Source organism: Artemia sp. Qi Xiang Cuo, chromosome 9 (assembly GCF_049724085.1).
Source record: "Artemia sp. Qi Xiang Cuo chromosome 9, ASM4972408v1, whole genome shotgun sequence".
NCBI classification, from domain to species: domain Eukaryota; kingdom Metazoa; phylum Arthropoda; class Branchiopoda; order Anostraca; family Artemiidae; genus Artemia; species Artemia sp. Qi Xiang Cuo.
In genome coordinates this window covers 75,503,589-75,518,055 of record NC_142802.1, presented here as the reverse complement: position 1 = coordinate 75,518,055, position 14,467 = coordinate 75,503,589, and the positions used below count along the sequence as shown (strand labels likewise).

Sequence of the window (14,467 nt, the reverse complement as noted above, 5' to 3'; positions counted from 1 at the left end):
ATCATCTCCCCCGGGAAATTATTCCCGGACGATTCCATCCTCTTTGCGAATCCCCCCCCCCCCGATGAAATTTCCTGCAGACGATTCCGCCTGAACAATGGTCCTTAGCATACCATATTCATTTGAAAAAACACTTGTTTTTAATTAATTTCTTATCATTTTTCGGGGCATGTAGGGGTAACCCCTATGTTGAAAATTTGTCGCAGATCCCACCCCCAAATGGAAATTTTCTGTGAGGAAAATTTTCCCATGGAGAATTTCTCCTGGTAATAATTCTTCAACGAAGAATTTCTTCCGTGGAAAATTCTTCCTTAATTAAAATTCCCCCGGATAATTCCAACTCACTGAAAATTTCCCCGGAAAATTCCACCAGAGCATCTCCACGCGTAAAATGAAGCCGCCAACGAGATAGTAAGACAAATAAAACTAATTCCGTATATTATTTCTGACAAATTCCCCTAGTGCAAAATTTCACCTGGAAGTCTCATCCCCGGATACCGGATTCACTTCCGTTCCAATAGAAAATTCTCTTCGAAGAAAACCCTACTCCATAAAAACCCCTCCCCCTGAAGGTATCTGTGTACTTCCAATAACAGATTCTATATGTAAACAATTGGGAAATTTTATAACTTGCAGCTCTTCCTTCGGGGGCTGTAGGGGGTCATTTGATCCCCAAAGGCATAGTTATTGGACCTATCAACTATACTGAACAAAATGGCTATCTCAAAACTTGATCGGTCGACTTTGGGGGAAAAAGGTGTGGGAGGGGGCTTGTTGTAATCCAAGTTTTTGGTAAGTTATAAAGGGCACTAGAACATTTTCATTCAAATGAGTTCTCTCCCGATCTTCTAGGACCATTGCTTCGATACGATCACCCCTGGGAAGAACGAAGAAAAAACAAACAAACAAAACAAATAAACACAGATCCGTGATCTTTCTTCTGGAGACAAATACGAAATTCCACATTTTTTAAGATGGGAGCTTGAAACGTCCACAGTCGGGTTTTCTGACACGCCGAATCTTACAGTGTAATTTTAAGAAGATTCCTTGACTTTTGGGGAGGTTCTCCTCTTTTCAAAAACTGGCAAATGTGCACAGGTTCGTAGCTTTTGATGGGTAACATTAAATTTAATTAATCTTATATATTTGGAATGAGCATAAAAAGCTAATTCCCTTGCTAAATTCATTGTTATCAAATTTCTGTTTTTTCAAGTTTCGGTTACAATTGGACCCAGTTGCTCCTTACTTACAGTTTGTTACCACGAATTATTTGACTAAAAGGAGCACCAGACCGATCTCGGCATTTGGGATTTAGAAAGCCCTCTCCGAACTCTCTACAATAATTCATTCCGCATGATGAGGCCAAAAAAAAAAAGATGCATGTGAGACATATCACTCCTAACTAAGTCTGTGCTATTGCAGATTTATGCCTTCTTTTGGGAAGTCAGCACAAATAAACCCCCGTACTGAAAATCTCTTTCTTAGCCGCCACTCACCCATAAGAAATCACCACCACCGTATAGTGTCCCAACCCATCCCCATTCTTTCTCCCATACTCTTTTCTACCTTACGTTATAAAAAAAAACTTTTATTCCCTTTTTACAAATAAAATCAACCATAATCACAACCCGTAAGTTTGCCAAAAATTTAAACTGTTTTGTATCTTTTTATATTATGACCTATAAAATATTTTATAATTATGACCTATATCTAAGACTTTTGTATTTTGTGGTTTCTGACTATTAGGCTACCTGTTGTGTTGTTATTGGATTATTTTGTTATTGCATTTTTTTTACTAAGAAATGCGAAATCGGTCCACTAGGGTTTGTGATAGTTCTTTTGCCAATAAGCATCTATCTATCTATCTATCATATGAAATGGAATGGCTTTGGTGGCCCAACTCTCCCAAAAGATTTTAAGGTTATTACGACTTTTAACATAGATTCTTATAGATTTGTGTCTTTATCGTGCCTTTTCTTCCAAATCTGATCCCCAAAATAACGTGATTTTGAAATTAGCTAGTGTATATGTGCAGTATACTACTTGTGCATGTGCTAAGGTTCAATAGTTTAGTTATATATCCGACTATATCAAAACAGTATTATTTTAAGGTGCATATCATGGTCCCAATCACATTCTTCGTCATTTGTGCCTTTTTGGTAATTCTTCCGCTTTACGTGCGGCCCATTGAAGTGGCTGTTGGGCTGTTAATAACAGCTAGTGGTATACCCGTTTATTACACAGGAGTAGTATGGAAGAAGAAACCTCAAGCCTTTAACAGAGTTCTTTGTAAGTGCCACTTTTGTTTCATAAATAAATATTCAGATAATAAGGGATCCTATAAAATAAGATCGATTCAAATCGTTTTTTTATTTGTACACTACATACCATCATAGTGCTATTACCTCTGTCTCCTGCAAACTATGTACTACTAACTGATTGGGGCTATGTTGAACATAGTTTTTGCTATATTCATCTTATTCTTAAAGTACCTATGAAATTACGAGTGCAAAATGAGTACGGATGAGTACATTAAAGTATTTATCTCCCGTTTTTGTAAGCACACACCACCGTAGTGCTATTACCTCTTTTCCCTTTAACCAATGTACTACTAACTAATTAGGGATGTGCTTGAGCATAGTTCTTTGACAGATTAACTAAAAAAAACATGTTTTTTTAACTGAAAGTAAGGAGTGACAATAAAACTTAAAACGAACAGAAATTATTCCGTATATGAAAGGGGTTGACCCCTCCTCAACGCCTCGCTCTTTACGCTAAAGTTTTTTATTGTTTTAAAAAATAAAGTTGTAAGACAGCGTCTAATTTATTGTAAAGAGCGAGGCGTTGAGGAGGGGTCAGCCCCTTTCATATACGGAATATTTTCTGTTCGTTTTAAGTTTTAATGTCGCTCCTTACTTTCAGTTAAAAAAAACTTGTTTTTTTTAGTTAATTTCTGAACGTTTTTGAATTAATGCAGCTTTGATTTTGGCTCACCGTACATGAATAATTAAAACAAAATTGGCATATTAATTTTCCTTGTTTTTGGCTAATTGGCCTTCTCGAAATTTTGTTGTAACGTAACTTACGAATTAACTTACGTAAAGAATTTCTATATTCGTATGTTTTTATTGTGAATATTGGGGAGTTCGCTCCCTAGTCAATACCTCGCTCTTTACGCTAAAGTTCGAATTTTGTTCGGAGAATTTTGTTCGAATCACAAACCCCTCAATCACAAAGGACGGTTAATTAGAATAGATGGTCCTTTTGAAAGTACTAAAAAAACTTTAGCGTAAAGAGCGAGGTATTGACCAGGGAGCGAACCCCCTCATATACGTAATAATTTCTGTTCGTTTTAAGTTTTAACGTCGCTTCTTACTTTCAGTTGCAAAAAACTTGTTTTTATTTAATTTCTGATCGCTTTTTAAATAATGCTGGGAGATCTGGCGCACCCTTCATAGAAATGTCCCTTCCCCCAAGGAAATATCCTCCATGGAAAAATCCTCCCCCTTAACCCCTACTCTGACCCCAATTCCCCACTAGAAAGAAATTCCTCCTGAAAACGCCAGTATACTTCCCAATAACCAATGCTATATGTAAACAATGGGCAAAGTTTATAACTTGCAGCCCTTCCCCCGGGAACAGTGGGGGCTTGAGTCATCCTCAAAGACATATTAATTATATTTTCGACTATGCTGAACAAAATGGCTGTCTCAAAATTTTGATAGGGTGACTTCGGAAAAAAATGAACGAGGGAGGGGGCCAAGTGCCCTCCAATTTTATTGGTCACTTAAAAAGGGTACTAGAACTTTTAATTTCCATTCAAATAAGCCCTCTCACGATATTCTAGGACTACTGGATCGATACGATCAGCCCTGGAAAAAAACAAAACAACAAAAAAACAAATAAACACGCATCCGTGATCATCCTTCTGGTCAAAAATAAGGAATTCCACAATTTTGCAGATAGAAGCTTGAAACTTATATAGTAAGTTTTTCGGTTACGCTGAATCTGAATGGTTGATTCATTAAAGTACTATGATGTTTAGAGGGTGGTTCTCTCTTTTTTCTGAAAATAAGGCAAATTTTGTCAGGGGCGTAGCTTTTGATGGGTATGCTTGATGAAATTTATATATTTGAAATCAGCGCAAAAACTCTTTACTTCTGATGCATCTATAGGTATAAAAATTACGTTTTTTAGAGTTTCGGTTACTATTGAGCCGAGTCGCTCCTTACTTACAGTTTGCTACCACGAACTGTTTGATACACTTTTTTCTTAAAAAATATTTTTTCATGATTTACAGGGAGGGGCAATCTCTTCGACTTTAAAATGAGAGAACCAAAAAATTTTTATTTTCAAAATCTACGAGAGGTAATGGAGCCCCCCCCCCGACCAACCTCCAGTTAGCACCTCTGCCCCTTGGACCCATTTTACGTCTGTTCGTACTGTAAAATAGTGATTTTCCTAGATTTTTCTTTTCGTTGTTTCCAAAGTGTTACTTTCTTTTGGATAGTATCATTTTTTGGCCAGTATTTATACTTTGAACCGTGTAGCTAAATTAGCAAAACTGATCAGTAAAGTTTGATATCACATTTCGTCCGCAAAAATCCAAACATGAACAATTTGTTGATTGCCAAAGTCAAGTACACCTTCAAAAAATCTACGTCTCGTTAAGCTGTTCTTAAGATGCCTATTTGTTTTAGCTTATTTTTTGCCTATTTTTCACTGACATTTTCTTTTAAATTTGGCACCTACTACTACCAAAGACTGTATAACTGCATATGGAGGCCTTCATTAAAAATTGAATTCCCCAATTTTTGGAATATATTTGTTTGTGTATGTTTCCACTCAACCAATCACAGTATGACTCTCATTGTCACTGTCCTTGTTACTTTGTGTGCTGCTCCCCAAATAATATTTTCTTAAGGTACCTTTACTGTTAAAACAAAAAAACTGTATCTTTTCTAACAATAGTCAGTAGAAGATTGGCAATTGGCAATTTACTACCCGTGAGGTAAAGAATAATACCCGGTTAAATATACCCTTAAAAATACCCGGTTAAGAATAACATTGTATTACATACTTTATTACACAATGGTACATTTCTTAAAAAACCTGTACATAAATTTAAAAAATAAAGATGTATTCACATGGAAAAATAAATGTAACTCCTGTTGGGAAATCCTAATATATGACAACACAGCAGTTGAAGCCACTTTAGTCAGTAGAAGATTGGCAATTGGCAATTGACAATGACTACCCGTGAGGTAAAGAATAATACCCGGTTAAATATACCCGTAAAAATACCCGGTTGAGAATAACATTGTATTACATACTTTATTACACAATGGTACATTTCTTTCAAAACCTGTACATAAATTTAAAAAATAAAGATGTATTCACATGGAAAAATAAATGTAACTCTTGTTGGGAAATCCTAATATATGACAACACAGCAGTTGAAGCCACTTTAAAGGCAAAAATCATCTCAATAAAGACGGCTTGAATAGATATTTCATATCTTGGTGCTGTATTTCAAAATGCTCGTCTAGTATCCAGTCTCTTTCGGTTGCATTTGAATAATGACTGACCTCGCACTATAAATTTTCGAAAGTAGTTAAATATGATTTTTTTTTCTAGAAAGCCCTCTGCCGTTTAGACTGCAAATCATGAACGAATATTGTGATTAATTATGGGGGCTTAATAGTTTCTATGTCAATTTTTCTCGTTGGGGATCTGTGCGTAAAGACTCGTTAAAAAAAAAGTTTTCTATGAAAAGCCAAGATAAATCGAATTTTTGTATAAAATATTCAAAAACAATTTCTATGAAAAGAAATTATCAATGAGTTCTAATTTAAAACGAAGAAGTATTCCAATGAATGAAAAAACAAAACTAAAAATTAATAGAAACTACAAGGAATGATAAAGAAAACCTAAAATAAACAGAAAATACAATAAGTGAACAAAAATTAAATGTATAGCTTAAACTAGAAATTGTGTTTTTCCTATCGATCTTCCATGTACTTAAAGGAAGAGATTTAAAAGCGATGTTGATTATAACTATATGCATATTATATCAAACAGTTCGTGGTAACGAACTGTAAGTAAGGAGCGACCCGGCTCAATGGTAACCGAAACTCTAGAAAACGGGTTTTTGATACTAATAGATATATCAAAAGAATCAGATTTCAATGCTGATTTCAAATATATAATTTTCATCAAGTTTAGTGCTACCCATCAAAAGTTACGCGCCTGAAAAAATTTGGCTGATTTTCAAAAAAAGGAAGAAAGACCCCTAAAAATTATAGAACCTGAATGAAAATCACATCATCATATTCAGCGTATCAGAGAACCCTACTGTAGAGGTTTCAAGCTCCTATCTACAAAAATGTGGAATTTTACATTTTTTGCCAGAAGAAAGATCACGGATGCGTGTTTATTTATTTGTTTGTTTGTTTTTGTTTTTTTCCCCAGGGGTGATCGTATCGACCCAGTGGTCCTAGAATATCGTGGGAAGGCTCATTGGAACGTAAATTAAAAGTTCTAGTGCCCTTTTTAAGTGACCAAAAAAAATGGAGGGCAACTAGGCCCCCTCCCACGCTTATTTTTTTCCCCAAAGTCACCCGATCAAAATTCTGAGATACCCATTTTGTTAAGAATGGTCGAAAATATGATAAATATGTCTTTTAGGATGACTTAATCCCCGAAGTTCCCAGAGGGAGGGCTAAAAGTTATGAACTTTACCAAATTTTAAATTTTTTTTTTGTTTTTTGGTATTTATACTTATTTTTTCAGGTGGTTTTTTTCTGGTTGTGGGAGGGATGGGTGGGTCGGTGGTTATGTTGGAGGATCTGTTCATGAAGGAAGCTTTCATGGGGGAAGGGAAATTGCCATGAAGGGGGCGCCGGACTTGCCAGCATTATTTATTGGCTATTGGGAAGTATACAACCATTTTCAGGAAGGATTTTTTCTGGAGGGGGGGGGGCTAGACGCGGGGGGTAATCCGGAGAATATTTCCGTGGAGGATGTTTCTTTGGGGTAAGGGAAATTTCTATGAAGGGGGCGCCGGATTTCCAAGCATTATTTAAAAAATGATCAGAAATTAAATAAAAAACAAAACAAGTTTTTTCAACTGAAATGTAAGAAGGAATATTAGAACTTAAAACGAACAGAAATTATAACGTATGTGAGGGGGTTCTCCCCCAAGTCAAAACCTCGCTCTTTACGCTACAGTTTTTTTTTTAGTGCTTTCAAAAGAGCTATATATTCTAATTAAACGTCCTTTGTGATTCAGGGGTTTGTGAATTAAATTTTTTTTAAATTTTAACGTAAAGAGCGTGGTATTGACTAAGGGGAGAACCCCCTCATATACATAATAACATTTTCATAATAAAAAAAACAATAAAAAAAACAAGCGATACGGCTCAATAGTACTCGAAACTTTTAAAAACGGAATTTTGATATCAATAAATGTATCAAAAGAATGTGTTTATAATGCTGATTCTAAATATATAAATTTTATTAAGTTTAGTATTACTCATCAAAGGCTACGAGCTTGAGAAAATTTACTCGATTTTTTAAAGAGGGGGAAACATCCCTGCCAAAATAAAAGCTCCATTAACTAAAAAACGATCAGAAATTAAATAAAAAAAACAAGTTTTTTAAACTGAAAGTAAGGAGCGACATTAAAACTTAAAACGAACAGAAATTATTCCGTATATGAAAGGGGCTGTCCCCTCCTCAACGCCTCGCTCTTTACGCTAAAGTTTTTTATTGTTTTAAAAAATAAAGTTGTGAGACAGAGTCAAACTTTAGCGTAAAGAGCGAGGCGTTGAGGAGGGGACAGCCCCTTTTATATACGGAATAATTTCTGTTCGTTTTAAGTTTTAATGTCGCTCCTTACTTTCAGTTTAAAAAACTTGTTTTTTTTATTTAATCAGCAAAAGGAATGGACTGTTTTTATATATTGATGTTGAAAAAATTGAACTGGAAGTTTGAGCACTATGATTTTTTTATATTGTAATAAAGAGAAATACATGCATATGGAAACTTTATCTTCTTTAATTCATAAAATAAAACAATTACATTGAATAAATCACAATTACTAGAACATTAAATGACCGTACCAGAATGTTTCGACTAATTAAATAGCACTAATTAAATCAGCATTATACGCATAAAAAAACGGAAAAGAGAGAAACTTCAGAAGAAAATTAAGAAAAAGAGGAAAAAGTGTTTTTTTTCAGTCATAATGCTCACCAGAAACCTTTTCTCATTGCGCATCAAACAGTTCATGGTAACGAACTGTAAGTAAGGAGCGACCCGGCTCAATAGTAACCGAAACTCTAAAAAACGGGATTTTGATACCAATAGATACAACAAAAGAATCAGATTTTAGTCCTACCCATCAAAAGTTCCGCGCCTCAGAAAATCCGGCTAATTTTCGAAAAAGGGGGAAAGATCCCCTAAAAATTATAGAAGCTTAATGAAAATCACACCATCAGATTCAGCATATCAGAGAACCCTACTGTAGAGGTTTCAAGTTGGTCATAGAATATTGTGGGAGGGCTCATTGGAACGGAAATTGAAAGTTCTAGTGCCCTTTTTAAGTGACCCAAAAAAATGGAAGGCAAATAGGCTCCCTCCCACGCTCATGTTTTTCCCAAAGTCACCCGATCAAAATTTGGAGATAGCCATTTTGTTCAGCATGGTCGAAAATATGATAACTATGTCTTTTAGGATGACTTAATCGTCCGAAGTCCCCGGGGGGATGGCTTAAAGTTATGAACTTCTGTTATTGGGAAGTATACAGACGTTTTCAGGGGGGAGTTTTCTGGTAGTGGGGGGGGGGGTCGGGGGTTATGTGGGAGGAACTTTCCATGGAGGAAGTTTTCATGGGGAAGGGCCATGGCTATAAAGGGGCGCCGGATTTCGCAGCATTATTTTAAAAAAGATAAGAAATTAAATAAAAAAAACAAGTTTTTCAGCTGAAATTAAGGAGCACCATTAAAAATTAAAACGAACATAAATTATTACGCATATGATTGGATTCAACCCTAGTCAATACCTCGCTCTTTAAGCCAAATATTTCTTAGTACTTTCATAAGAGCTATTTATTCTAATTAACGGCCTTTGTGATTAAGGGGTCATTTTTAAAGAATTGGAACAAAATTCAAGCTTTTGTAAGTTACGTATATTTATTATTAATAAAAACTATCGTAAATAAATTTAAACAGCTTTCAAGAAAGCCCATTTAACCAAATAAAAGTAAAATTAATATACTAATTTTGTTTTAATTATTCACATACTGTGAGCCAAAATCAAAACCTGCATTAATTCAAAAACGTTCAAAAATTAAATAAAAAAGACAAGTTTTTTTAACTGAAAGTAAGGAGTGACGTTAAAACTTAAAACGAACAGAAATTATTCCGTATATGAAAGGGGCTGTCCCCTCCTCAACGCCTCGCTCGTTAAGCTAAAGTTTTACTTTCTCACAACTCTATTTTTTTAAACAATAAAAAAATTTAGCGTAAAGAGTGAGGCGTTGAGGAGGAGACAGTCCCTTTAATATGCGGAATAATATATTTTCGTTTTAAGTTTTAACGTCGCTCCTTACTTTCAGTTAATTTTTTTTTTTATTTAATCAACTCCAAGAAGCAGATTTTTAAATTTTGATTTAAATAAGGAAACTGTCATTGAGCCCCAAATGCTTTCTGGAGGCTGTTTGACAGGGCTACACCCTCGTGGCAAAAAATATGACCCTTCCTTACTACAGTTATTTCTCATGCACTAGCTTATTCGTATTTCTTCAAAAATTTTTATTAACACTAATTTATTGTTATTAACACTAGTTTACTAACATTAGTTTAAGTGTTGTCTATAAATGTTAAATCTTTCTATATTACTTGAAATTCGTCGTAGGGATAGGAATAATATCCGATCCCTCCATCTTTTCTTATTTCAAAATGTTATGCTCTAAATCTTTAGTATTTAGTTTTTTTATGACTTTTTTTACTAAGTATTTTTGTTTATGACTAAAAGACGCCATGTTAGGAACATTGCTCATGCTGATAATGATTTGTAGCTTGGTTGTTTTGACAGGTTTTTTGTTGGTCGAAAAATTGTTCTTGTGTTGATCATGTTTTAAGTATTATAATATTTTTTCATTTTTGACTAAAAGGTGCCATTTTTTGGACCGTGCCTACGAAACGTATTTTCTTATCAATTAATTATTTGATTAGGAATCTTCACTATGATCGGTCAATAAGAAAATCACCCTTGAAAGTTGAATATGAACTGGCTTTCCGAATTACGCACAGAACACAATATCGGCGGTGTAGTCCTGCGTAATTTTGTCTTTTTCTACAAGTGTGACTACAGTGTGGCTCAGGCAATAGGGTTTAGCATAAGGAATTTGCATTCAAGCGACATCAGTATATCTCAGCTCTTTTTTTTAGTTTGGAGCTGTCTTTTAATATTATAATATTTTCTGCTATTTTCTGCCCCCCCCCCCTTTGCATTTTCTATGGATATTTTTTTTTCATGGATTTTCCATGCATGAGATTAATAGTATCAGATAAGAAGTGTGTGTTTGTGGCTGGTTTGGGAGGAAATGCCTTCGATACTCATATAATTTTCCTTTTCACTCGATTTAAAAAAAGTTCTTTTTCTATTACTTTGATGGGATAAAAACTGGGCAAATCTGAAAAAAAATCATAACAAACATTCATTCTAATTTCTTAAGTAAAAAACACAATAAAGCTTGAAATTTAAAATAATAAAGGCTTTATCGACAAAATTAATGTGTTCTCCTGCGGTTTTAAGCCATACTTTGTCAGATGCAGAAACGTTCATCTCTTATTTTGATTCTCGTCTTCAAAGAGGATTCTTGAGCATTATCCTGGTAAACAACGATCTATATTAGAAGGATCTCGATATCCTGGCTTATTTTTTAAAAGAGAGATATCACGATAGGCCTGGAGATTTTCTCTGTGAAAAGCTTGCTCGTGTTGGAACTCTCTTTACGAGGAATCGTCATAATATTGCCTTGTTGAGTCGAATAGCTAGGACGGTAATTGTTAAGGTCAGAGTGCCATTTAAGGGAAAACCTAAGAAATCTAGAAACTACTTTAAAATGATCATAAATACCTATTTATGTCATTCTTAAACGCGCATTGCTTCACTCCCCCACCCTGACGAATAAAAATACAGTTACCTAAAACGAACAGAAATTACAATAAATAACCGAGTCAAATTCAAAACGAGCAGAAATTAACATAAGTTGGGCTCAAAACCCCTATGTCTTCCCAAGGCCAGAACAAAATTTGTACTTTACTGAAAAAAATATAAATGTTTTTACTTTTATAAATCTAATAAATCAAATAATATTAACATTTTGATTACTAAATATCAGTATATGTATATTAAACTGAAAATGCACATGTTGGTAGACTATGATGTTGATAGACTTCAGGATGAGACTTTGAGATAAACTTTCCAGGAACAGTTGAACACTAAGCTTGAGCGTTTAAAAGCTGATAATGTGGAAGATGGTTGGAATAATTTTGAAAAAATAATTTGTGAATTTGCTAAAGATGTATCAGGGAGCAAATTTTGACCTACAAACAAGACTATTAGTAAAAAGGCTTCTTGCTTAACAGAAAGGAGAAAGAAATAGCACAAGAATTATCTGAGTGATAGATCACATGAAGACAAAAGAAATGTACAGAAAGTGGAGAAAGCATTAAAATACGGACTAAGGAGGTGTGAAGTGGAGGCCATGGATAAAATTGCCGAGGATCTGGAAGATACAGCTAGACGGCATAATAGTAAAATATTGTACTGGCACGTTAACAAATTGAGAGGGAGTAATCAATCCGGACTTGTCCCAGTTAAAGATAGGAATGGGGTCGCAATTAGCGATAAGGAAACAACTAAAGTGAGATGGGCCGAACATTTTGAGAACCTGCTTAACGAGATAGAGTTGCAGGAAAAAATATAGAGGAAAATGAAAAAGTTTCTGATACCTTGGATGTGAAGGAAGATTTGTTTTGTGAGGAGGAATTAGAAAAAGTAACTAAAAGGATTAAAGAATAATAAGGCTCCAGGTGCTGATAGGGTGGTAAATGAGTTTCTTAAATATGGTGGCTCTGAGGTTAGAAATAAGTTATTGAAGATTATGAATATGATTTTTGAAAAAGGGTAAGCACCTAATGATTTTAGGAAAACCTTAATTAAGTCACTTTATAAGAAAGGTGATAAGAATGAGTGTGATCATTATCAAGGCATTAGTCTGGTCTCTGTAGATTGCAAATTACTTAGTTATATGATATTTTTTAGACATAGAGATACCGAAGACGAAGTTTTAAGAAAAGAACAATGCGGTGTTAAAAAAGGTATAGGATGTTTTGACCAAATTTTCACTCTTAGGTTAATAATTGAGAAGTGCCTGAGTTGTCAAACACCTTTAGTCCTCAGTTTTATAGATTATGAGCAAGCGTTCGATTCTGTTGATAGAAGACCTTTAGTAAAGGTTTTATCCTTGTATGGTATACCAGACAAATACATTAAAGTGATTAGTGCTATGTACGAGAATAACACTGCTGCGGTTGGAGGTAGGAAATGAGGTTAGCAGCTGGTTTTGTATTAAATCAGGAGTTAAGCAGGGTTGTGTTCTATCCCCCTTTATATATGGATTATTTTGATGGACTTTGTTTTTAGGAGCACAGGAAAGGCAATGGGAGACCACGGAATCAAATGGGGAGGAAAGATGCCTCCTGGACTTGGATTATGCTGATGATTTAAGCATCCTAGATGAAAGTGTGAAGCAAAATGAATGAAGTTTTAGAGGTTTTGGAGGTTCAGGGTGCTAAATTGGTTTGAAAATTAATGTTAGGAAGACTAAGTCACTAAGGCTAGGAATAAGTGAAGATGAAGAAGTTAGACGTTGAGTAATGAAAAGATTGATCAGGTGGGCAGCTTCACCTGCGGTGGTATTATTAGTAAAGATGGTGGGAGTAGTGAAGATGTTAAAAATAGAATAGCCAAGGCTCAGGGTGTTTTTTCACAGTTAAGAGAGTCTAGAAGAATAGGGAAAGATAAGTCTGCGAGCGGAGATTAGATATATTAGAAGCTACAGTGATGACAGTGGTCAAATATGGCTCTGAAGCATGGACGCTCCGAAAAGCGGACGAAGATTTGTTAGATGTTTTCAGAGAAATTGCTTAAAGTGTTCTGGGTACCCGGCTGACTGACCGTATTTCAAACAATAGGCTATACGAAAAATGTGGTTCAATACCGCTCTCTAGGGCTATAATGAAAGAAAGGTTGAGGTGGTTAGGGCACGTTGTGCGGATGAAGGATGACAGATTGTTCTTTTTGGCCAACCATCTAGGGCTAAGCAGAAAGCAGGTTGTCCCCGTCTGGGGTGGGAGGACGTCATAAAGAAAGATTTAAAGGAAATAGGAACTCCGTGGGCGGGTGTAAAAAGGGAGGCCTTGAATAGGTGGGGTGGGAGGAGGAGCGTGCGCGCTGTGTGTGTGTGTGTGTGTGTGTGTGTGCGTGTGTGTGTGCGCGTGCGTGTATGTATATATATATATATATATATATATATATATATATATATATATATATATATATATATATATATGTATATACATATATATATTTATATTTATATATATATATATATGCATATATTTATATATATATATATATATATATATATATATATATATATATATATATATATATATATATATATATATATATATATATATATATATATATATACATATATATATTTGAGAGGGACAACCCTTTTCATATACAGGAATAATTTCTGTTCGTTTTAAGTTTTAATATTGCTCCTTACTTTCAGTTAAAAAAACTTGTTTGTTTTATTTAATTTCTAATTATTTTGAATTAATGCAGCTTTGATGTTGGCTCACCATACATGAATAATTAAAGCAAAATTTTTATATTAATTTTACTTTTTGGCTAAATGGCTATATATATATATATATATATATATATATATATATATATATATATATATATATATATATATATATATATACATATATATATTTATATTTATATATATATACATATATTTATATATATATATATATATATATATATATATATATATATATATATATATATATATATATATATATATATATATATATATATATATATATATATATATATATATATATATATATATATATATATATATATATATATATATATATATATATATATATATATATATATATATATATATATATATATATATATATATATATATATATATATATATATATATATATATATATATATATATATATATATATATATATATATATATATATACATATATATATTATATTTATATATATATATATATATATATATATACATCATATTCTCTGGAGGCCAACCTGACTCTTGTACATGATAATGG

At 33.7% G+C, this 14,467-nt stretch overlaps 1 protein-coding gene across 4 annotated transcripts in view; it reads left to right on the top strand.

Annotated features, from left to right (window-relative positions):
- gb (solute carrier family 7 member genderblind) overlaps positions 1-14,467 on the top strand; it is a 197,498-nt gene that overhangs the window by 149,861 nt on the left and 33,170 nt on the right. For all 4 annotated transcript variants that reach the window (XM_089094183.1, XM_089094184.1, XM_089094181.1 and 1 more), the window contains one exon: positions 2,112-2,289. In XM_089094183.1, coding sequence (XP_088950309.1) covers positions 2,112-2,289 — 178 coding nt within the window. The remainder of the gene's footprint in view (positions 1-2,111; positions 2,290-14,467) is intronic.